Raw genomic sequence first — 24525 nt, 5'->3', positions numbered from 1 at the left:
TTATCTCATTAGCCATAGCTTCTCTCCAATGAGGTGAAGTCATGGCCTGAGTAAAGGAGGTAGGCTCGGAATGAGATAGAACCGAAGTTAAGAAGACTTTATGAGAAGGAGAAAAGGAGTCAACGGATAAAAAATCAGTGAGCGGATAAGGAGTATCTGATGTAGAATATAAAAATGGGAAGGAAACATTGTTACAATCATAATCCGCAAGATGAGGCGGAGGACGGCGATTGCGAACCGGACGGACTAGAACGTCAACATTGGCCGGTGTGTCGGCAGAGGCGGAATCGGAAAGAACACGGCCAGGGGTGATCTGGACGGGAGAAGAATCCATGTGGGTGCCTGTAAGATTTTGGCCCGTGGGTGTGTTGACAGGAGCCGAAGCCGAGGGGAACAGAGGAGTGCCTCCAGAGGAGGTACCCGTAAGATTTCGTAAATTAGGTGTGTCGGCAGAAACCGAAGTTGATGAATATGTAGAAGTGCCCCCAGAGGAGGTGCCTGTAGAAATGTCATCAAGAACGGGACCAGGAAGGAGTGAATTTGGACCCGTGAGATACTCCCCCTGTGACCGAACCGAGGAGCTGCCGTTAGATAGTGCGGTAGTGGGCTGAACCGAGACAAGTGGTGCCGATAGAGAAGTACCACCACGGCCAGAAGGGTAGTGAAAGGATCCATCATCCCTAATCGGAAGGAATGGGGCTGATGGTGAAGGAGGAGACCGATCAAATTCTTGCATCGGGAACCGATCTTCTTGAAAGGTGACATTACGAGTCGTAAAAATTTTATGACTTGATAAGTCATAGACACGATATCCCTTTTGTCCGTTAGAATATCCTATAAATATTCCACGTGTTGCACGAGGGTCAAATTTATGTTTTATGTTTGTGTTATGTGCATAACATAAGCAACCAAACACTCGAAGATGACTAAGAGATGGAGGAGAACCGAGAAGAACTTCATGAGGAGATTTTCCTTTAAGTAAGGGGGTTGGGATTTTGTTGATTAGGTAGACGGCCGTAAGAACACATTCCCCCCAAAATTTGAGAGATAAGTGGGCTTGAAAACGTAAAGCCCTAGCCACATCAAGAATGTGACGATGTTTGCGTTCTACCACACCATTTTGTTGAGGTGTGTAAACGCAACTTCTTTGGTGAACGATACCTTTTTTAAGAAAAAGTTGTTGAAGGTCACGAGAAAGAAACTCCGAACCATTGTCGGATCGTATTGTTTGTATTTGAGGGAAGAGATTTTCACCATTACCGGAATGGACGTTTGAGATTTTATAGTGAAATTGATTGATTGTGTAATTAATAAAATTAGAGAGAATGGAGAAGGTCTCCGATTTGGAGTGTAGTAAATATACCCAAGTACATCGGGAGAAATCATCAACTATAGTAATGAAGTATCGACATCCGGAGTTAGAGATGACATTAAATGGTCCCCATAAGTCTATGTGGACTAATTCAAAAGGTCGCGTAGTATTTGAAGTACTAGAAGAAAAAGAAAGACGCGGTTGTTTAGATATTGGACAAACATCACACGGAATTTTATTCATTGATCCACTCTTAATACATGGATTTTTAGAAATAATAAAATTAAAACGATCTAAAGAAGGGTGGCCTAAACGCCAGTGCCATAAATTGAAACTACTAGAAGAAATAGGAAAAGTAGAAAATATTCTAGGTTCCGTGCGATAAAAATATAGCCCATCTTGAGGATCACCAAGTCCAATCGTCCTTGTCGTTAATGGATCCTGAAAGATACAAGATTTAGAGTCAAAAATAACACTACAATCAAGAGACTTTGTAACTTCAGAAACGGAGATGAGATTGAATTTAAATGATGGTATATGTAAAACATGATGTAGAATAAAAGTTTTACTAAACGGGACGGAGCCAATGTGAAGAACATGAGAGCGAGATCCGTCCGGTAATCGAACATAATAATAAGGAGGTGCTTTTCTATAAGAAGAGAAAGATGATAAGTTTGCACAAATGTTTTTAGCGGCACCGGAATCGATGACCCATGGAAGGGAATAAGAGGTGTTACCTGCTAGATTGACGAATGGATCGGTGGTGCCTGCAGCCGAGGTGCCTCCAGCAGCATTGCCTTGTTCGTATAAACGAACAAGGTGATGGTATTGCTCTTGGGTCATGGACGTCGCTGAAGGCGCCCCCTGCTGAGGTGGGTCAGAGCCCGAACCGTTAGCGGCAGAACCGTTAACCACCGAACCGGCGAGTTGATTGCTTTGCTGACGTGGCGGATAGCCGTGGAGCTTGTAACACGTGGCTTTGAGATGGCCGAGCTGGTGACAGTTATCGCAGTAGGGTCGGGTTCGTTTGGATCGGTTTCGGTCTTGACGACCGGACCGATCGAACCGTCCAACCGAGGACTGTTGCCCGACAGCTAGGGCTGCGGTTTCCGAGGTTTGAAGATCCGAGTTAGTGAGGTTTTGTTGAATCTCCTCCTGCTTGACCATGCTATGAATCTTGAGGACCGATGGAAAAGGGTCCATTAGTAGTATTTGACTCCGAATAGCAGCAAATCGGTCATGGAGACCTTGAAGGAACTCCATGGCTCGATCTTGATTAGACCTATCAATGAGAGCTTTTCCATGACCACATAAACATGGTTCAATGGCAAGGAGAGATTGAAGCTCATCCTGATGTGATTTGAGAAGAGTAAAATAAGTTGAGACATCCGAACCTTCCTGTTTCAAGGTAGAAATAGCACGCTTAAGTTGAAAGATCTTAGGCGCGTTTGTTTGATGAAATCTTTCATAGAGATTTTGCCAGATTTCTGCAGCAGATTCATCATAAAGAATAGACTGACGGATGTCAGGATTGACTGAATTGACTAACCAACTTGACACAAGGTCATTACATCTCTCCCATGCATGTAAATCAATGGGAGTTGTTGGTTTTTGAATTGAACCATCAACAAATCCGAGCTTATCTTTTGCTCGTAAAGCCATCTTCATCCCTCGAGACCAGAAGGCATAGTTATCTCCACTTAAAAGAGGGGTAATCAGAATGGTGGTGGGTGAATCAGAATGATGAATTCCAAACAAAGAAGAGGAGTTTGGTGGAGTACCAGGAGTATATTCAGAACTAGCATCAGTAGTCATTATGAAATAAGAGAAGCAAAAAATCAATTATTTTCAAAAAAAAAAAAATTTTATGGCTCTTATACCATGTGAGAACTATAACTTTGATAGTTCTATAAAGACTAACTTGATATTAAAGAAGAAGAATGCTAGGGAAGTAAAGAAGATTGTAGAGATTAATTCTTCTCTGTATATCGATTACATTCAGGTTTACATGTATTTATAGGAATAGAAAAACCTAATTAGGGTAAATATATATGATTACATACAATAAAAGATACTTGCTAATCTTAATTACAAAGAGGAGGTGGAACCGGTGGGACCCATTATAGACCCGACCGGGTCGGTCGTGGATGGTATATGGATCGGGTGGCCGATCCATATCCATTACTCTAACAGAAACTATTCACTTTAATTGGAAAGAAAATGAGTGGGTTTTTCAAGTTGAAGCAATTGCCGGGACAGACCTAATTATCATTGGACTCCAACAAATAGCTACAAGCAAACCAAGTCATGTTTACTACCATTATGATCGGAAAAGGAAGATATCCAAAGTGGTAGAAACCCTTCGTCATGGCTCCTCAATGACAAGTTATGTCACAAGTTTGGTTTCTCTTAGAAAGCAAAAATAAGACGTGCATTCCTTACTCTGCATCAATTCTTAATTTTGTATAAGTTACTAGAGTATAGACATTTATTTTTATATGTTTCTTCATTGATCAATTTGATTTACATTCTTTTGCGGTTTTACCAACAATTCTTTTAACTAAAAGACCAACTTCTTTATTCATCCCGTCCCAACCCCTTGGAGTGTTGGAGTCGAAAAAGCTATTTATTTTAACCAAACCCTCTAAATTCCCATTTTCATAAACCACGAGAGAGTCCCTACTACACCCCTTGTAGGGGTTTAACACGAATAGGACCATTGCTTTCAGCAAGTTGTTATTCTTCACAGAATTGCATAAATGCAACTATTTTAACAACATAATGAAGCCAATAATAAGCATTCCTAGATAACAAGTGGTTTTAGAGAGGGAAAGAAGCAAAACCTATTTTTATTTGGCATGAAAACTAAGTGGGACTGTCAAGGAAATAGTATTTGATACTTGAGGTTATTATGGGCGGATCGCCTAAAGGACTAAAAAAACTTTTTCTATTAAAATAGGACCCCAAGCCCTTTTAGTGTTTTATTTTGGACTAAAAACTCGTGGCCAAATGTTATTAGTTCACAAATCATATGATTTACTAGGGTTATTTTCTGTTTGACTCTCTAACTTATGACCAATATCCTGTCTTACCCCCTAATTTATGTAAAATGATTATATAGTACCCTTTTTAAGTTTATGTCACTTTAATCATCCATTGACGGTTAACACTTCATGTACTTCAATTACCTTGGACTGGATTGACTCCACATATAAACCATCAATGACATCAAATTTGTAGAAATTATCTACTATAGATTCTGTCATTCAATTTACAGATTGTCCTTTTGGAGAACCTTAATCAACTAAGGTCTTTTTAAGTTCTATAAAGAGAGAGAGAAAGTACATGAAAAGAGGCGAAAAATATAACCTAGAGTAGTAAAGAAGTCTTTTGGGGTCGAAGAAACCACATGATTGACTCACTTACTTCTGGTATATCATTTTTAGGATTCAATTCTTATTTTATTTTCAAGTTCTAAGGTCTTTTGTTGTTTTTTTTAAAAGAGGAGAAAAGATGAAGTTAAAAGAGATGATAGAGAAGAAGATGTAGACGATTGAGAAAATGGTGAGAGGAAAAGGGGAGAAAACGAGAGAGGGAAAACGAATTTGTGAATAAAAAATTTTAGTTGAAAATGTATAGGGAAGAAACATATAGAGTTTAGAGAGAAAATTAAGACAAACGAGAAAAAGATTATGCATGAGAGAGAAAATTAAAAAGGAAAAAATTGGACTTTTGTTAATGGAGATTCATGGTAGAAATAAGATGTTGAAAAATAAGAGATCAAACAAAAAAGCGAAGTAAAAGAAGTAACTAGTTTAAGTAAGAGTAATCATGAAAATATGTGAAATATAATTAAGAGTCAATAGATTATAGATGGTTACGGTAGTTTAGATAAGAGATAACATAAAAAAGGAAAAAAAAAATTAAAAAAAAGTTGGACCTTTGTTAGTGGAGATTCATGGAAGAAATAGGAATTTTTTTTTTTTGTTGTTGTTGTTGAAAGAGGAAGATATAAGATGTTGAAAAAAAAAAGAGATAACATAGAAAAGCAAAGTAAAAGAAGATAAGTGTAGTTTAATTAAGGGTAATAGTGGAAATATGTGAAATATAATTAAGAGTCAATAGATGGTTAGGGAAACTACAAAAATGAGTCATATAAGATTAAGAGGTTAGACAAGAACCTGGTTATAAACTAAGGATCAAACGAGAAATAACGGTAATTATCAAGTGTTTAGAGTTAAATGGCATTAGCTTTACACGAATTGTTGGTACTGCTAAAACCTTACGGGGAAAAAGTTAAAGTTTGTTTCACTTTAAAAGGTTGCATGGACTAGACAACCATGTCTTTCTTTGCATTCGAACGAATAACAGTTGGAATGTTTTTTGAAAGAACAAACACATAAGATGGTAGAAAATCTTGGTCATGACTCCTCTTTTTTTTTGGCCAGCGCTTTGGGGAAAGCTAAAAAGTTTCCGGGGTGTGAAGACTTGGTCAAAAATTGGTCAAATTTGTTTGACAATTTTATTTAGGGGAAAGCAAAATAGCTTCTCCACCTCACCTCTCTCTCTCTCCACCTCACTTCTCTCTCTCCACCTCACCTCTATCTTCTCCGATTAGGTTGCCGGCCGGAAAATTTTCCGGCCGGCGACCATTAAAAAAAAAAAAAAAAGTTTTTTTTTTTCACTCTCTCTCTCTCTAAACTCCGGCGAAGGGGTTTCCCTTCGCCGGAGTCCCGGTCTGTTGAAGAACAGACCGGAACTGGTCTGTTCTTCAACAGACCGATCTGGCCTGTTGAAGAACAGACCGGATCTGGTCTGTTGAAGAACAGACCAGATCGGTCTGTTCTTCAACAGACCGGAAGTGGTCTGTTGAAGAACAGACCAGTCCGGTCTGTTCTTCAACAGATCCGGCCTGTTGAAGACCGGATCTGTTGAAGAACAGACCGGACTGGTCTGTTCTTCAACAGACCGATCTGGTCTGTTCTTCAACAGGCCAGATCTGGTCTGTTGAAGAACAGACCAGTTCCGGTCTGTTCTTCAACAGACCGGAACTCCGGCGAAGGGAAACCCCTTCGCCGGAGTTTCTAGAGAGAGAGAGAGAGTGAAAAAATGTTTTTTTTTTTTTTTAATGGTCGCCGGCCGGAAAATTTTCCGGCCGGCGACCAAATCGGAAAAGACAAAGAGGTGAGGTGGAGAGAGAGTGAGGTGAGGTGGAGAGAGAGTGAGGTGAGGTGGAGATAGATTGAGGTGAGGTGGAGTGTTTTTTTTTTATTTCCCCTTAAAATTTATTTCCCCGGAAAATCTCTAAAATTATACATATTCCCTTTAAAATTTCACACCCCGGAAACTATTTAGCTTTCCCCAAAGCGCTGGCCTTTTTTTTTTGAGTGAAACCCAATAAATGAACAACCAATCTGTTACAAGAAAAGTAAAAAAGGGCAGGGAAAACAAATGTTAACATCTAGGGACTGAATACAAAAACTAATGTATTAAACACACATATGCACTTGGCACCAATTTTCTTAAGTTGCTGGAGTATAGATATTAACTTTCCATGTGTTTATCAATGGAAGGGATTTGGATTTTTAAATGTTTTTTTTCCTCAGAAAGTATGTAATTTACTCAAGCAAATGACTCTATTTAACAGAGAAGATTTACATATTAGATTTATTATAATTATTCTTATTCGTCATTTGTTAATTACTAAACCAAAATAACATATATTTTGTGTTTGGTCTTTGACTCTAACTTTTAATTCCTATCATTCTTAGCTGTTACTAAACAAAAAAAAAATTATTTGAAATCCTGGATCCGTGAGATCTTGAACCCGAGTGACTACTGGCTCAATGGATTCATGATTCCTTCATCCGAACACACCATAATTAAAAAATTCACAAAATATTTAGGTGGCCAATACGCGGACAACCATTTTGCTTATATGGACAACTATTTTCGAACCCGATGCGAGTCAACTATGCTTGACTTAGTTGACTTTGATTTAATAAGGGGACAACTTCATAAAGTCTTAAATACTAATAGTTAGTAAATTGTGGACTATTAACAAAAATAATAGTTAAACATTAAAAACCTAAATTGTCTTCTTTATCATCATCTTCTTCTTCTTGCTTCTGTGGGTGTTATCATACTTGAAGTACAATAATCTATCCAATCATGCTACTAAATAAACATAAAAACTCATGAGAAAATGTAATAGTATCATGTTCTTGATAATCATGTAAACTTGTTATAAACAGGGAAAAGATGAAAATTGATGCATCAAGGAATATATAAAAAAAAATCTATCCAACTCAGAGCTACTAAATAAAGAAGAAGAAATTGGAATAAATCCAAGTTTCTCAACCTCAAGAACAGAGAAGGCAAAACCCTACTTGTTTTCCCCTATGTGAGTGTAATCATACTTGAAGTACAATCATTTATCCAGAAATTTCTAGAGAGAGAAATTAGGGTTTAGAAAATTTTGATTTCTAGGTTTTAGGGTTTTTACATTTCTCTTTGAGAAGATTCTTCAGCAATTCCCTTCCCTTTGTTTGATGTCATAATCAACAATGTTTCTCCAAAAAAATTCTCTCTCTAGAAATTTGGGTGTTGGTGATGAAGAAGAAGTAATAGAAGAAGAGCTATGGTCTTCATAAAAAAAAAAAAAAACTAGGGTTTATGGAAAAAGATGGAGGTCATCAAATAATACATCTGATTCTAAGAGGATTTGAGTGAAAATAATAGAGAGTTGTCCCCTTAGAAATTGATGTCCATATAAAAAAATTAATTTTTTTGAGTTGTCTACATAAGATAGTTGTCCATATAAGAAAAACGGTTGTCCACGTATTGCCCACCAATATTTAGAATCAATTATATAAATATTCATTTTACATATTGTTGTAGATCATTTTAAGAATCGAATTGTAACTCACTACCGACAAGATTATTGTAGATAGATTAAGTTTTACTTTTTTTCATCTCATTTTCCTTTAATAGATTTTCAAGATTTGAGGATTATATTTCAAACACTAACATACATCCTTATCTTTATACAGTTTGTATGCCTTAGAAAACGTAATACTCAACATGGAAATATAAACATATGTATAGTATGTAAATACTAAAAATCTATTTTCTTTAATATTTCAAACGTTCAAAAAATAAATACCATATAAAACTTCTATCTTTAATCTATAAATAGAGAAACTTGGTTACAACAAAGATATAAAAAAAAATCATTCACTTTTAGTCTATTTGTTTCTACCTCAACTCTTATCACTCAAAATGGCTCAAATGAACTTCTTCAAACTCACTTTCTGTCTATTTGGTCTCCTTATATCTGTCCAAGTCTAGCAAGTGATAATAAAACCTTCACTTTTCCTTTGACTTGTGGACGTATAGAGTGTCCCAGTTTCGATGTCATTGATTCTGGAAATGGCTTTGAAATTCGTCGGCTCAATTCATCCACGTGGATATCCACTTCTCCTATCGAGAACATATCCTTTGTTGATTCCACTAAAACTGGTTTCCGACAGTAAGAATTAGAATACTCTTTATAAATATTTAATTTTAAAATTTGCTTCATTATCGTTATTTTTCTTTTAAAATAAATCATATTGTCGGAGACAATATGTGTCTAATTAACATATTCATTTTTTTTACAGGCTATTTGATTATATTCAAGGGAAGAACAATAATAGTAAGAAGATAGCGATGACAGCTCCAGTACTAACTCATATCACTCCAAGTGATGGTCCTCTATGTGATTCCTCATTTGTTGTTAGCCTTTACACCCCTAAAGAGAATCAAGCAAATCCACCTACTAGTGATGGGTTATCTGTTCAGAAGTGGAGTACCAAATATGTCGCTGTTAGACAATTCGGTGGGTTTGCATCTGTTGACTCTGAAGTTGGAGAAGAAGCTGCAGCACTACATGCTAGTCTCGCAGGGTCTAAATGGTTGTCTCTCATTGAAAAAAGTCGCGGTACCAACTCTACTAAGTCTAATTATACCGTGGCTCAGTACAGTTCTCGGTTTGAATATCAGAACCGAGTTAATGAGATTTGGTTGTTGTTTGACCAAGAAAAGTGAAGAAGACCATGAAAATATGATAACAAATTAAGTTGATAAGTTAAATCAAGATTTAATAGTCTGAGTTTATAATGATTCTAGTTAACATTTATATGTCATATATTCTTGTGTAACACACGATGAACGTACATCCTAACAGTGGAGCATTGTTATATTTCTACAAGATCATTGTGTGGCTTGGTTCTTGGATTTTAATATTTGACTTACATATTGTGTGTTTGGTTTTTGTTGAAAATTAGCAATGTTTGGCTCACCCTGATTCAAATGAATTATTCGAATACTTACATTTTTAGGAGGTTTACTCCATTTTTATTTTAAGGATATTTTCATAAAAGGTTACAAAAAATTTAAAGGTTGAGGCAGGGTCAAATCGAACAGTCGGAGAGACTAATAAGTCACAAATTGAGAGACAAAAGGGAATTAACCCAACAAAACACTTTAAATTGTGCCGGGACATAATTGTTGTATGCGCCCATCTCTACACACAAAGCCTCTTCAAAAGTTGGGTGTGAAAGGGCGCCTATGAAAATCAAGGGAATGAATCCGATCAGTTTGTTTAGGGTTAATATATAATATAATAGAAAAAGAAAAGTACACAGTTGGAAACCAAGATTTTGATAACTATTTATTGACAGAGAAAATCGAGGAAAGGGATTTTATTTCCAATATATATAATCTCACAAACTTCTTCTATTTATTCACTGCAAAACAAAACCTAGAGGACATACTAACAAAGGTAAGTAAAAGGCAGAGAAGCAGAAAGAGAAAATCATGAAGAAGAGGAAGACTATGAACAAGGCTGATAGTAGCGGTGATCATATTTGGAAGCCTCGTATGGTTGTTGGTTATGATTTGTTAGCATGTGAGATACTGACCAGACTACCAACAAAATCATTAATGCGTTTTAAATCTGTATGTAGATATTGGCGATATATAATTCTACATGATTCAGACTTTCATGATTTATATCACGCCCGATGGAAAAGTAACTCCATGATTCTCGTTCATACAATGCAACCTACAGTTTCTTTATATACAATGCATCTAAAAGAACGCTTAGTAAAAAGTCAAGCTCATGATGTAATAGTATCCTCGTCTCAACGTTTAATGCCCGTACATGGTTTGTTATGTTTTAGCCACTTGAAATCCCTTCATGTTTACAATCTAAGTACAAGAGAGAGAATGCAATTGGGAACAATAGAGGGGGAAAGAGAAATCATTCGCGATCTTGAAAAATTAGGTAACGTTGAACTTGATATATATGGATTAGGATTTGATCCTATCGCTAAAGTACATAAAGTCGTTCGCATATGGATGATATGGGTGCAATATTCTTTTTATTCTTCCAATAGGTTTTGCGAGATATTTACACTTGGAAAAAACAATTGTTGGAGAAGGATTGAATGGGATTTACCTTCTGAGCTTGACATTGTACGTTGGGTTTATTCAAATGGTTTCATATTTTGGAAGCCTTTTCCTTATCATGAAGAGGTCGATGAACACGGAGAGCCCACTGAGGAGTTTACTAATTTTATAGTGGCATTTGATGTTGGAAAAGAAAAATTCAAAAAGATGTTAACCCCTATTTCTTGGAGGAGGATAGATAATTTGTTAGAGGTAGACGGATGTTTATCTCTATTTTACAGGGACAGGTATAAAAATACTTTAAAGATGTGGATACTATGTGAAGATGATTGGATTGATGAAACTATTCACTTTTATTTGAATGAAAATGAGAAGGTTTTCCAAGTTGAAGGCATTGCAGGGACAGATCTAATTATCTTTGGAGTCGAACTACAAACAGCTACAGGCGAAACAAGCCATGATTACTATCATTACGACAGGAAACAGAAGACATCTAAATGGGTAGAAAGCCTTAGACATGGCTCCTCAATGACAAGTTATGTCACAAGTCTGGTTTCCCTAACAAAATAAAACACAGCACATTCTACGGTTCGCATCAATTCTTAATTTTTTTTATTAGTTACTAGACATTTATTTTCTATGTTTGAATTTAGATTTTAAATATGAGTTTCCTTTCCAGGACATTTGTATTTTCCGCTAACATTAGTAGAGAAACTTATACTACTTTTATAGCTCGAATTTGTTTATACTGGATTATCAGAAGCAAATACTAGGATTGGTATGAGTTAGAACCTACTAAAACAAAAACCTATGAAGAGAAGAAACCTCATCCAACAAGTATCATTGTTGTGCCTCTTCAGAGGTGCACCATTTGGAAACCATGTCTTCATTTTGAATCTGAAGAACGAATTCCATGTCGCTTAAAGAACTCCTTGAACCCATACGTACTGCAATCGTAATTGAACTGCAAATTTTACAACAACAGAACAAATCAAACAATAAAATGAAACTCATGTTTGTACTTTTACGTTCAAATTGATGATGAGAACAAATAGTGTATGTTCACTGGACTAAATTCAGAGATATGCAGCATGAAGTCATAGAGTTCTTTTTACGACTTGGCACAACTTTTGTGCGTCGAACCTATAATTTTGAAACATTAATGGCCAATTGGGCCTCGAAATGCTACTAAAGCATCCTGGGGTTTCTCCCATTAAGATTTGCTTCACTCAGTTTGGAGCTTCTCTTAATCATATTTCCTCTTTCTAGTAAGAAAAAGGAAAACAGAAGGAAAGAAAAGGAGAATAGAACGTCAAGAAGTTTATGAACTTACAGGCAAGACTTTGACGGCGTACTTCGTTATATTTGGATCAGCAACTCTTCCTTGGCTAGCTGCCTGCACAAATGTTACTAGTAAGAACGTTGTAAATATGATGTGGGGAAAGGACCTGTTGATTTATGTTAGTCTCAGATCACTAATTACGTTTATAAGTCTTGTTTCTTGATAGATAAGCGGGGAGAGTGTGGCTTCGCATCACTAAAAATAGTCACACATTTTTTTATGAACTCAGCACCACCAATCACAACTATAAATCAGGAAAATAACCTATACCAGTGATGACAGGCATAATCCGGTACCTAATTTTTTGAACATAAAGATGATAATCCCATACAGGAATTAGTTCTCGGAACAAAACTCTAGGAGTACAGAGTGAAGCAACACCAGAACGTAGATATGGCCTTTCCTAATAAGCTAATAAGTTAATAAACAGTCATCACAGTTTATATTATCTTACGATCCAAAAGATCACAAATTCATAGTGAACATAGAAAGAGACTTACTTGTTGTGGGCTGTGAAATATTTCGATGAAAGGGTAGTCTTTCCTCTGGCGACTTATACAGAATCCAGGATATTTTGGACATTCAACCTGCAATACAATATTGGGAGGAAAAAAATAGTTAACTGAAAATGCCGGCGCTGGTTACAAAGAATTTTCGTTAAAAGAACACGAAAGTTCCAATCAGTACATATTAACAACTATTTGGAACATATATATATTCAGTAGAACTAAGGCATGAATCATGTCACCAGCCAATAATAAAGCAGATGAGATGTCGAATATGAATCATGCAATTAATGAATCATATAATACATAACTAAATTCTCTATTGGTAACTCTTATACTGTTTTCTGTAAGGGACAGAATGGACTTTTATCAAGATCATCGCTTCTTCACGCACACACAAATTACATTCAGTAGATGTTGGAATCTCGGCATAGCACTCTCAGGTATGAAGTTAGAAATTGAGAGGAGTAAACTTCAGACAAGGTAAATTTTAGAGAGTGGCATGCATTTTCTGCCGAGAATTAACAGCCAGCAAAAGATTGCTAAAAAAAAGTTTGCGCACAATGAGAAATTCGTTACGATATGTGGGATAAGTAGAAAATGCAGCATGGTATCAAATATCAACACTAAGTGTTTTTTTTAGGAGAACCAGTATCTTACGCGCATAAATTTTACGTCTGGATAAAACTCAGCTGCAGCTTCCTCAATTACTTTATCAAAATGTTTTGTGAAAGGACACCTGCAGCAAACATAAGAAATAAACAAGTTCAGATACCAGATAACCCAAAATTTCACTAAAAATGATACTTGGCTCATTCAAAAACTGAAATAAGAATCAACAAGCCAAGCCTACTTGATACTAAATGCAACAGCCACGGGGCGCCCTTCATGCAGGAGCTGTACAAACTCACGCTCTGAAGCGAAAGGAATGACCCGTGAAGGTCCAAGATCCTTTGGATAACCAGTGTAATACCTGAAGTTTCAGAAAATAAAACATAATAAGTAAAATTGAGTAGTTTCCACTGGAAGCATTCCCCCGCCGTATTCTAAAGATGGTACCTAACCCAGAAGGCTACAACACTTGCAAAGATCCTTAGTACCACAAGTTAAAAAACAAATTCATGAGTTTCCGTTTCGACTTTCTTGCGTAGTTGTGCTGTACCCATATCCATTATCTCAAACAATCGGAACTTTTTATCATTAGATTATATATTAAGGTCATGTTTGGCGCACCACAATGGAATTCGATTACCAGGTATCACATTCCATAATGGTGTTTGGTGAACGGGATTGCATCCATAATCACATTTCGAGGGGGAATTCTATTCCTCATCTAGGGAGAACCTCAAACCCAGGGGGTAGGTGGGTTTGCGACTCCCTTTATGTTGGATTTGTCAATTAAATAATCTACAGATTGTGACGCCCCAAGCCCTAGAAGTTATCGACATTGTAAATTAATATCTACCAAGCTTATTCATGGCGAAACCAAACAATCCAATTAGGTATGGCGATTACCAGGAATCACAACACGGAATTGTTATTGCTAGTAATTGCATTCCTTTTGGCTTTTCAAAGCCAAACATGGTTGAACGTTGTAACTAAATAGCAAGTAATGGTGGATTTCAATGAACCCATAGCAAGAAAGAGAAGGTGATAAAGTTCTACAAATTAGAGTTCAGAGTAATAACTAGATGCAATCACTTGTCTTTAAACATGTATGATAAATTGTCAACAAAGAAAGATTGAAATCAATAAGAAGAAAGGGTTTTGAATTCATTTACTTGCTTGTTGCTCTTAGATTGCTGATCATTCTATCGAAAAACGACGAATCCTCCATATTTGATTGCAATAACTTCACAGTCCCATGAACTAAACTGATTCTAAAGAAACAAAACTATGTATTAAATTGCTATATCTTTACACTTCAATATTTCACATACTAATATTCTATGAAAAAACAAAAATGGGGAAGTAGAAAAAATCAAAATTGAACTCATACTTGATAAAAATCAGTTCACATACTAATATTCTAGGGTTTAGGGTTTAACAATTCCATGATACTGAATCTTTTACAGGACTTTCATCGAACAGTTTCCGTGCATCTCTCATATCCCCACAAACACCATACATAGTAACCAAAGTAGTTTAAAACATGAACATCTAAATGAAAACCCAGTCTTCAAAACATGATTATGAATTTGTTTTCCTTCTTTTACAAACAATCTAACAGAACAAGCTTGAATTAAAATTGGGTTAGTGTAATTATCAGGTTCAAAGTTGTTTTCTAGCATAAATTTGTATAAGAAAATAGTAGATTGAGGATAATTTCAATTCAAATGTGCTTTCATAATTCTATTCCAAGTAAACCCATTTGGGCATTCAATTTGATTTAAGATGCAGAATGAGTAGTTGAGATGGAATCTGAAGTGAAATTGATAAGTAGTGGACTTGCGGCAAATGTGTCTCTAAATAATCCAGAACCCATCATTTGTGAGAAATTTGATTAAATTGTTTCAAGTTTCCACATTTTTTTGTAAATGGGTATCTAAAAGTGAAAGATTCATAGTTAAGGTGAAATTTTTGTTTCAGGATTGTTTAATGGCGTAAGGAATATAGATTTTGACAAAATTCATTGAGAAAGAAGTAAACTTTAAGACCGTATATATATATATATATATATATAGAGAGAGAGGGGGAGAGAGAGAGAGAGAGAGAGAGAGAGAGAATTACCAGGTCAACACCAACGGAGACAGAGAGAGAGAGGGTTGGTGGACAGTTCGAATGGAAAACCTAGTTCGATTTGATTCTTCTTCCCTGATTTGTTTCTTCTTCGATTTCAGATCAAATTTGGGGATTTCAGAATGGAGTGGCTTTTGTTCGATAGTTGGAGGGAGGGAGAAGGATTTATGTTATAAACACCCCTGCATTCCTTTTAAGGCGCCCCAGATTTTTGGTGCCACCCAAAAAAATTTATTTAGCAAATTACACTGCCACTAACTTAGATTTTCTGTAGAAGTAGGAAATGTTATAAGCCTCGAGACTCCCCGATTTATAATAGGTTAACACGATTTAACAACAACAAAGACACGTATTGTTGTTGTTACGGGACGGGAGTAACAGGACTAGATTTTTGTTATGTAATCCCACTGTTTGTGACTTGTCGTACAAATCATTTTCGTAATATTGAAATCAATCGACAAAAAATTATTCTTTAACAGAAAATTGACAAACATACCGTAATTTATTTACCCAAGTTAATAATAATTCATTTGAATTGGATTTAAACCTAAATTAGTGACAATTAATCAATTATTGGGTGCACTAATTTCATATTCTCATAAATAAATCAAAACAAAATATCTTTATAAATAAATAAATAATTAATATAAGTCCAAATAATAGAAAAAAAATAAAAAAGAGAGAGAATCCTTATTGGTGGCTTCTCATTGGCCAGCGCTTTGGGGAAAGCAAAATAGTTTCCGGGGTGTGAAGACTTGGTCAAAAATTGGTCAATTTTGTTTGACAATTTTATTTGGGGAAAGCAAAATAGCTTCTCCACCTCAGCTCTCTCTCTCTCTCCACCTCAGCTCTCTCTCTCTCCACCTCATCTTCTCTCTCTCCACCTCATCTTCTCTCTCCCCACCACTATCTCTTCTCCGACAGGTCGCCGGCCGGAATTTCCGGCCGGCGACCATTAAAAAAAAAAATTCACTCTCTCTCCCTCCTCTCTCTCTCTCTCAAAAAATCTTTTTTTTTTTTTTTTGCTTCTTCTCTCTCTCTAGAAATCTAGAGAGAGAGAGGACCTGTTGAAGGTCCCGAACAGGACCTTCAACAGATCCGTTGAAGGTCCTGTTCGGGACCTTCATCAGATCTGATGAAGGTCCGAACAGGACCTTCAACGGATCTGTTGAAGGTCCTATTCGGGACCTTCATCATATCTGATGAAGGTCTCACAGATCCTCTCTCTCTGGATTTGGTCTAGAGAGAGAGAAGAAGAAGAAAAAAAAAATTTAGAGAGAGAGAGAGGGAGAGTGAGTGAAATTTTTTTTTTTTAATGGTCGCCGGCCGGAAAATTTTCCGACCGGCGACCTTGTCGGAGAAGAGAGAGAGAGGTGAGGTGGAGAGAGAGAGAGGTGAGGTGGAGTGTTTTTTTTTATTTCCCCTTAAAATTTATTTCTCCGGAAAATTTCTAAAATTCTACATATTCCCTTTAAGATTTCACACCCCGGAAACTATTTAGCTTTCCCCAAAGCGCTGGCCTTCTCATTTGAGCGATTAAAAGCCATCTTCTTCAACAAAGACGAGAAATTGGTTCTGGAAAAAACCCTAAAAACACATACATTTCCACAGACGAACTTCTCAAATATTAAACCTAATTCATTCCTCAATAATTACAATCGTGTCCCTTCTTCTCTCTACAATTTTCTCCTCCAATTTTTTAGGTTTTCTTTCTTCTAGCTATCTGTGGCGGGCGATGAAGAGTGATGATTGTTAGATATGAAGTTTGAGGAGTCATCCTTAACTAATTACCTTGTCAAAAATCTTCAACCCTTGTAAGTTTGATCTTCGAATTAATCATTCAATAACCCTAAATTGTTTTATCTGGTTGTTTTTTTAATCTTACCCACTTTGTTTACTGTACAACAAACATTACATCTGCAACTAAAATGGAAACCCTAGCTTTATACCAGTAGTAGGTGAATTGGATTATCCCTTTTTTCATTATCTGGGATTGAGCTTGATTCCTTACTTGGGTAGTATTCCATGACTGAGCTGAAATTTTGTCTACTCATTTGATTTTTATTTTATATGCTTTAGATAAATTACTACCAATCTAAATGACTATATTTATCAGTAGAACCTAGAAAAGACTTAGATACTCATTTAGATGATTTTTTGTGGTGTTCGAAACTAATCAGGGAGAAATGGGGTGATAACCTCAAAACCTTGAAGGGAGCATGAATTTGAAACTGACCTAGTTGAGATGTTAGCAAGTGTGCATTTGAAGGTTTGGACCGTATGGCACCATAGGGGATTGGTGCGAATAGATATAGAATAGAAAAAATGGCACGCGAAAAGAAATCAAACTTATACTGATAATATAGGCACGAAAAATAATTTAAGGGTTATTTTATACATTTATTTTGAAAATGAATTAAGTTTATGAAAGTTCAAATTTAGTATACTTCTTTTCAGACCCTCTACTAGAAGTCTAGAGTTGTGTAGCTGATATTTGATTGTAGTAGCCCTTAAAGTTGCAGGTTACTTCAGATCAGCCTTTCTGATACTTTCTCATATCATAATATCCTAATTTTCCACTGGACCCTCAATAGCACTGTCATTCATAGTTACCATAGTAACCTAATGATTTGTATTCTTGTTATTAAGCATCAGGCTACTACAATCATCCAACTCAAAACCAATTGGCAATGAGTGGAGATGACCTAGACATTATATTATTAGTTGCTAGATCGTCTCTCTCCCATGTGGGACTATTCTCACAGTTTATGGTTTTTGCAGGACGGAGGCTGACCCTCTGATTCTTGCAGACTATGTGGCAGCATTGTTAAAGAAGGACAAACCTATTAAAGAGCTACAGAAGCTTTGTGCTGAGAACTTGGTTGAATTTTTGGGTCAAGGTATTTTTATTTGAATTTCTAAATGTATTCTGTGGGAACAGAGGTAATTTTTCTCTTTCCCTGTTATTTATTGGCTCCGTTCTTCGTCATGTTCAGGTACAGCATCTTTTATCACAAACTTGTTCCATGCCCTTGAGGATGGTTCAGTTAAATCAACAGCTAAGAGTTTGGGCTCCATGGATCAAGTTGAAACATCTCCGTCTCTTGGTGCAGTGGATGGTATGAAACCAAACAAGTTCTCTCTGATGACGGAGGATCTTTCTCCTTCTGGTCGAACAAGTGATTCTGAGGAGAAAGAAATAAGTGACGATGAGGATGATGACCGAAACCACAAGCATCGGAGACGAGAGACACACTCCCCGTCTTCTGAAAAAGATGTTCAAGTACAACCATTTAGGAGGCAAAATAGAAAAAACAACAGGCCTTTCGACAATAGGAACCTCTTTCTGGGAAATGATCCCCAGTCAAGTGGAAGTCAGTATAATCCCGTTCCTCTGGGGAGTGGTCTATCTTCAAAATTTGAAAGGAGGCATCCTGGGTTTTCACCTTTGCCCCAAACTCATTTTGAATCAACTCAGAGAACCAGAATAAACCAGGCATTTCGTGGTGAGGGTAGCAATCAATTAGATCTATTTACACCATTAGGTCGTCTTCCCACTGGTAGAGGAAGAGGAAGGGCTGGCTTTTGGAGTCAAAATGGATCAAGGTTCCCTAATGTTGGAACACTTGATTTTGCTTCACAAATGGCTCCACAAGGACAACCACCTAATATATTTGCAGGAAGAGGGTTGCAGAATGCTGCAAGTACACATAATGCATCTTGGGCTGGATTCGGCCTGGTTCCTGGTATGTCCAATGGTGGACTAGAGGCTATGCATCCACTTCTGCAAGGACCACTGAGGCCACCTGTTAATCCTTTACTTAGTATCGGTATTCCTCGCCAGCGGTGTAGGGACTTTGAGGAGCGTGGATTTTGTCTGAGAGGTGATATGTGCCCAATGGAACATGGTGTAAACCGCATCGTTGTTGAAGATGTTCAGGTATGTTTCACTATAGAATTTTATTATTCATTTTATCCATACGGTTTTCATTGATGTAGGACTTCTCATATTTCATGGTCTGAAAAATAAAATTCCTCAATTATCATAACTAGGTCTGTTACCTGCACTTCCAACCACTCATTGTTAGATTATCTCAAATTCCCAATCACCATTGAGGGATTTGTGACCATGTGACAAATTCACAATGAATCAAGTTGTCTTAACCATTACCACCTAAAAGTACTTTTTATTGGAGAAGTAAGTTCGTCTGATTAGATCATCTTTTTAGTCTAGATGATCTTCTTAGGTGACCAAGAAAATTTTATAGCTGGTGGAGCACACGAAAGGGGCTACTACTCTTACATCCATGTTTGTTCTTTCTCAAGGAAAATCATACGTTTGATCATCTTTTTTTTGCTTAATCCTTTTTGCTAGTCAGGGTTCTGCTCAAACTTTCTTAACTAGTGTTTCTTTTTGCAAATTCTAGAGCCTTTCACAGTTCAACCTACCTGTATCAGTTTCAAGCACACACCTACTGGGAAAATCTACTGGACCAGGATCTTTATCTACAGTTAGTGGTCCGTCGAGCTTGTCAACAAACAACCGAGGTGTACATGGTAAAAGTAGCATCCTTGGAATGAATGAAGATGGGCTGGACATGAAAGGGGTATTGGGTGGTTCAGCTAGTGCAGGTGAAACTGATCTTTATGATCCCGATCAGCCTCTCTGGAACAATAATTGTCCAGAAGCATCAACTTCACCACGGCCTTCGTCGCCCAAGATTGATGATGCTGAACCATTATGGAATACTGATGAGATGGGAACAAATTCATCTGTTTGGGGCCGGATTGGAAATTCTGGAAACAAACTTGAAGTGCTAGGGAAAAACGACACGGGTGTAGTTTCCGTAGGCTATGTTGGAAATGTAGAAGAAGCTCAAGCAGAGGGATTACCTGATGGGTTTGGCAATGTCCAGAAAAGAAAACGGCCTATATCGGAGGATATGGGTCCAAAGACTAAAATATCCATTGCTACCTCGGGGACACAAAATGATTCAAGACGCACATCTCAGAAAGCGCAATATACTCTTTTCGTCAATGGTATTCCCGCGCAAAGTAACAAGAAGGAGGCTCTTCTTTCACATTTCAAGAAGTTTGGGAAGGTAATTGATATTTATATACCACTTAACAGTGAGCGAGCCTTTGTCCAGTTTTCCACACGAGAAGAAGCACAATCTGCCTTAAATTCACCGGATGCTGTAATGGGTAACCGTTTCATTAAGCTATGGTGGGCTAACCGAGATAGTATTCCCTCAAATGGTATAAAAAATGGAACAGGAAATCTTCCTTCTTTAGCACCAAAGAACAGTGCAATCCCTGATCCGGGCACTTCTATCCCTGAAGCGGTCAACGTAAGGCATCTGGTGACAAATGTTCCCAAAGAACCACCTTCGCAAAAGAAGTTGGATAATTTGGAGCTTTTGAAGGAAGAAATTCGTTTAAAGCAGCAAATGCTAGAACAGAAACGGAATGACTTCCGTCGTCAATTGGATATGCTTGAGAAAAAGGTGGTACTTTTTATCCACGTTTTATTTCTTCGACATTTTGCTTAAATTTCGTTATTTATTAGTTACTTGTAAAACCTTATTTTCTTTCACTGGAAACTTAAGTTCCCATATGGAGCTACAGAGTCTACATAGTCATTGATGCATATAAGTTTCTTAGAATTTATTAAATACCACACATCACTTAATCAAAGCTGGTAAGAAATTGTTATGCAATAAGTTAAGTCATTATAATATAAAAATTTCTGCGTAGTTTTGGGACACAATCCTAAAACTTTAAACTTTGTCCAGGCTGTCAGTGTGAAGGGTGAAGCAAGTGCCGCACAAGTTGTTAAGAAACAGAAAGTAGAGAAGGTGACAGATGTTGCAGCATCTGTAACACCCAAGTCCATCAGTCCCGCAAAAAGTACAGCTAATCCAGTAATTGATAAGAAGCAGGATAAGAGCATCCCTGTGGAAAATCTTTCATCTCCTAATTCTAATACTAAATCAACTGCAGCGAGGAGTTTAATGCCATCAGGTTATCAGTTAGCATCAGTTGGAGCACCCTTTTTAATGAATAGGTTCAAGTTGGACAATCGTCCTACTATATTTCAGATTCTTCCTCCGTTACCGTCTGATCTTGCAAATGTAAGTTCTCTTCTTCTTTTTTCTTGTTTATATTTACACATAGATATTATCGAACTCTCCTGGTTGCTGCTATATTAGGAGGAAACAAGAAAACATTAGATACATATTTAAAAAAAAAATCTTTTGATCAACGTGTAAATACATCGATGCTGGCGTATCTAGGTTGCTGTGTTGAAGAATCATTTTTCGTCATTCGGAGATCTCTCTACTGTTGAGCTAGAAGATGCAGATACTACTACCGGTACAAGTAGTTCAGAGCCATCTGAAAACCATTCTGCTCGTATTGCTTTTACAACACGTCGATCAGCTGAGAGGGCGTTTTTAAATGGTAAATGCTGTCAGGGCCACAATTTGCAATTCTCGTGGTTAACAACTTCGAATAATACTATCAACAACAGCTGCAGAGAAAAATTTCCAGTTATAAAGAGCCTTCCAGATGCTGAAGATCCAAGCAAGAGTGTATCTGCATCCAGTACAGAAAAATCATTGTCTAGTGCTTCTGAGGCAGTAGTTGCCACTGGAAATGGAGAATCTGTGAGTCCAGAAGAGATTAAGGATGGTATTAAGCCAATGGATCTTGTTGAAGCTCCTGAGCTCATTTCTGTTACCAAGGCTTCATGTGTGAATCAGTCTTCTGAATCTGAAAAATCAATTCATGAAGATGGATAAAATGTTGAATTTGCAGGTTGAGGTGAATTCAATAACCTCCAAAAATTTCTTGATTATATTTTCTTAGGAAAAAAGGTATTATAATACTTTCTTTACTAAGAACTAAGAAATTATTTAGGTGGTTAAAATACAGATTATCTTTGAATAGGTATTACCATGATATCCTCTTTAACTCATAACTTCTGTGCTACAGGCAGTTCTGAAAAATGTTTTTTCTAGTTTTGCAATAACAGTATAGTATAAAGTCGGTTTTTGATATCATATCAGGTATATAGTAAATGCTTTAACTGTTTAGAGACAAAAGAACACACTCTTTCCAAGATTTTCCTTCTAATTGAACTGAAGTGAAAGTGGTAGCTATGGTCTATTGGGATAAGTGGTACCTGAGCATTATATCGGCTCAACCTCTGAATGATGATAAACTGTTAATTGACCGGAGTTACCCAACCAATAGATAGCTTGGATGTGATGCTGATTAACTCTGGCTAGACCTACTACAGCCTAGGTAGCTTCTAACTAGTCGATCTGGATTTCTGAGTAGTCATAGCCTGAGCCAAGTTTGGTTACTTAACTTCCACTTCGGTTTTAGGGTAGATGGAGCACAGTTAAGTTTTGCATGGATTTCAGAATGGTACTAAAAGAAAGTAAAAATAATATTGACGGTTGTATATGTACATAGGTATAGATATGTCACATGTGTGTGTGTGTGTGTGTATTAAAGGAGTATATATTGAATTACCCTTCATCAGTAAACTTTTGTTTCTCGAAATGTGTTTTAGAAATAAATATTGACCTTTCAACAATTTCTTGCAGGATATTCAGATACCAGTTTAATGCTCAAGGATCATATTATCGTGATTGAAGGAGATTCCGCTTAGCGAGGGCGTAACTCTACGTAGAAGGTCAAGTCTCACATACTTCTATTTCATTTTTCTAGAGTAGAAACAGATATTGTTATACAATATTCATAGGTGTTAAAACGAATAATCTTGTTGAGTTGTTGCAGATTTTGTATCTACTTTTGTTAGTTCTTTAGTGTTATCTCTAACCCAATTTTTCATTGTTGAGAGAAAGTCGAGAGATAAACTGCTCCTTTTCTTGTCAACTATGATTATGAACAATTCTTTACTGCATTCGTACTTGTCTCATCATGAAATTTCGGGTTTCCTGTGTATTTTTCTTTATTAATGTAACTTTTTTCTCAATATTTTGATGAAATCACTGTCGATATTTCTCTGATCAGTGAAAGTTTCTAGATTATTTTCATTTTACGTCACAGCTGCAATTCCTCTGGTATAACAGCTGAAAATGTTGTTAAACTGAGGTATTAATTATTAAGACATTACCACAAACTAGGACTCCAACGAACTACAATTCAGTTTAGGTCTGCAGAATACTTCTTATAGCTGCAAACGGGAACCCTGATTGGATAAAGAGAAAACACAATATGTTTACTTACCTAGAGGGTTTCTTCCCATTCAATACCGATAACTGTTTAGGCTTTAGAAGTTAGAAAGGATACCAGAGCAAAGGATGTTTCGTTTCCAAGGGCAGGGGCTTGTGATAGTCCAATTGCTAGGGAGAGCGTCAAGAGGTTGTGTCGTGGGTGCATGCTCGAGCTTGATAAGGGTAGAAGCATTTTAGGTGGGTTTGTGGAGCCTTTGCCATGAATAAAATTCCGTACATGTTGGGCTTTTGCATGAATGTCAAAAACGGTGAGAATATAGACAACCGCTAAGGCTTGGGGCGTGCTTCCAAAGCTATCAGCCAAAAACAGTATTTCAATGATTTGGTCTTTGCAGTTTTTGAGGAACTCAAAGTGAAAGCAAAAGGACCCGACTTGTGTTTCTCCAAAGTGAAAGATTCATTCTAAAAGAAAAACAACTTTCCTTCCCACTTATTTTCATGGTCTCTTTTTCCTTTTGGAAAGAAGTGGAAGCTTTTTCTCTATCTTCATTTAAGATACCAAACTTCTATTTCAAGATAGACAAATGGTGTATTTATTTCAAGCTCACCTAAATTGTTTGTTTGGTAATGAACAATGGAAATTGCTTTATATGAGATCTATTTTAGCTCCCTCATGTGAGACAATGCCATTGGTATTAAAGTGTCTTTCATGTTGGGTAATTATGGTTGGAAAGGTTTTAAATTTTTTGGGTACTCTGTATTTCACTAACATGAACTTGATTGGACAATTTGAATTGTCCAAGTTCGACTAACATGAATTTGACTTATCTGAATTGTCCCCGTTAAAACCGGCTATAAGCAAAATAATCATTTTAGATATTTCATACAGTATACTCTCAAGCCATATTTTTTTTATCTTCTTTCTGATAAATAAGAATGCTATAATTCGCATTTCATACAGGT

General features: G+C 36.7%; 5 protein-coding genes across 6 annotated transcripts; 3 read left to right on the top strand and 2 right to left on the bottom strand.

Annotated features, from left to right (window-relative positions):
- Positions 1 to 1718: 1718 nt before the first annotated feature.
- Positions 1719 to 3127, bottom strand: LOC147553314 (uncharacterized). The gene is made up of 2 exons (XM_086668701.1): positions 2050 to 3127; positions 1719 to 1753 (listed from the first exon to the last, which is right to left on the bottom strand). The coding sequence occupies exons 1-2, from the start codon at positions 3125 to 3127 to the stop codon at positions 1719 to 1721; spliced, it is 1113 nt and encodes a 370-aa protein (XP_086524827.1).
- Positions 3128 to 5458: 2331 nt separating this feature from the next.
- Positions 5459 to 9400, top strand: LOC147553313 (uncharacterized). The gene is made up of 3 exons (XM_086668700.1): positions 5459 to 5480; positions 8663 to 8843; positions 8974 to 9400. Exons 1-3 carry the CDS (start codon positions 5459 to 5461, stop codon positions 9398 to 9400), a joined length of 630 nt encoding a protein of 209 aa, XP_086524826.1.
- A 771-nt stretch (positions 9401 to 10171) lies between these two features.
- On the top strand, positions 10172 to 11335 carry LOC147553312 (F-box only protein 8-like). Its single transcript, XM_086668699.1, has one exon. The coding sequence runs from the start codon at positions 10172 to 10174 to the stop codon at positions 11333 to 11335; it is 1164 nt and encodes a 387-aa protein (XP_086524825.1).
- Positions 11336 to 11354: 19 nt separating this feature from the next.
- LOC147553311 (Thioredoxin superfamily protein) lies at positions 11355 to 15613 on the bottom strand. The gene is made up of 7 exons (XM_086670864.1): positions 15344 to 15613; positions 14395 to 14493; positions 13467 to 13586; positions 13274 to 13352; positions 12608 to 12694; positions 12099 to 12161; positions 11355 to 11729 (listed from the first exon to the last, which is right to left on the bottom strand). Exons 2-7 carry the CDS (start codon positions 14448 to 14450, stop codon positions 11652 to 11654), a joined length of 483 nt encoding a protein of 160 aa, XP_086526990.1. The 5' UTR covers positions 14451 to 14493; positions 15344 to 15613; the 3' UTR covers positions 11355 to 11651.
- A 262-nt stretch (positions 15614 to 15875) lies between these two features.
- LOC147553310 (zinc finger CCCH domain-containing protein 41-like) lies at positions 15876 to 23360 on the top strand. 2 transcript variants are annotated; one of them, XM_086664753.1, is made up of 8 exons: positions 15876 to 16048; positions 16866 to 17166; positions 18134 to 18252; positions 18349 to 19292; positions 19780 to 20859; positions 21148 to 21486; positions 21649 to 22177; positions 22969 to 23360. In XM_086664753.1, the coding sequence occupies exons 2-7, from the start codon at positions 17111 to 17113 to the stop codon at positions 22153 to 22155; spliced, it is 3045 nt and encodes a 1014-aa protein (XP_086520879.1). In that variant the 5' UTR covers positions 15876 to 16048; positions 16866 to 17110; the 3' UTR covers positions 22156 to 22177; positions 22969 to 23360. The 2 variants fall into 2 exon arrangements, with proteins under 2 accessions (XP_086520879.1, XP_086520880.1); XM_086664754.1 differs by having other exon boundaries at positions 15984 to 16062; positions 16886 to 17166.
- Positions 23361 to 24525: the final 1165 nt, after the last annotated feature.

Source organism: Eschscholzia californica, unplaced genomic scaffold (assembly GCF_041429995.1).
Source record: "Eschscholzia californica isolate CP2 unplaced genomic scaffold, dmEscCali1.0.p SCAF_3, whole genome shotgun sequence".
In the NCBI taxonomy this organism is placed as follows: domain Eukaryota; kingdom Viridiplantae; phylum Streptophyta; class Magnoliopsida; order Ranunculales; family Papaveraceae; genus Eschscholzia; species Eschscholzia californica.
Note: the sequence above shows the minus strand (reverse complement) of the source record. Positions and strands in the feature narration are given on the sequence as shown.

Bases quoted from the DNA above. Each gene is read 5' to 3' on its own strand.
- LOC147553314 (XM_086668701.1), bottom strand. From the start codon at position 3,127: ATGACTACTGATGCTAGTTCTGAATATACTCCTGGTACTCCACCAAAC. The intron at 1,754-2,049 runs GTAACACCTCTT...TGTATCTTTCAG, and splicing joins TCCATTCGTCAATCTAGCAG to GATCCATTAACGACAAGGAC.
- LOC147553313 (XM_086668700.1), top strand. From the start codon at position 5,459: ATGAGTCATATAAGATTAAGAG. The intron at 5,481-8,662 runs GTTAGACAAGAA...GTCCAAGTCTAG, and splicing joins GAGTCATATAAGATTAAGAG to CAAGTGATAATAAAACCTTC. The intron at 8,844-8,973 runs GTAAGAATTAGA...TTTTTTTTACAG, and splicing joins ACTAAAACTGGTTTCCGACA to GCTATTTGATTATATTCAAG.
- LOC147553312 (XM_086668699.1), top strand. From the start codon at position 10,172: ATGAAGAAGAGGAAGACTATGAACAAGGCTGATAGTAGCGGTGATCAT.
- LOC147553311 (XM_086670864.1), bottom strand. From the start codon at position 14,450: ATGGAGGATTCGTCGTTTTTCGATAGAATGATCAGCAATCTAAGAGCA. The intron at 12,162-12,607 runs GTAAGTCTCTTT...ACATTTGTGCAG, and splicing joins TATTTCACAGCCCACAACAA to GCAGCTAGCCAAGGAAGAGT. The intron at 11,730-12,098 runs GTAAGTTCATAA...TAAAATTTGCAG, and splicing joins ACGCCGTCAAAGTCTTGCCT to TTCAATTACGATTGCAGTAC.
- LOC147553310 (XM_086664753.1), top strand. From the start codon at position 17,111: ATGAAGTTTGAGGAGTCATCCTTAACTAATTACCTTGTCAAAAATCTT. The intron at 19,293-19,779 runs GTATGTTTCACT...TGCAAATTCTAG, and splicing joins TCGTTGTTGAAGATGTTCAG to AGCCTTTCACAGTTCAACCT. The intron at 21,487-21,648 runs GTAAGTTCTCTT...TGGCGTATCTAG, and splicing joins TACCGTCTGATCTTGCAAAT to GTTGCTGTGTTGAAGAATCA.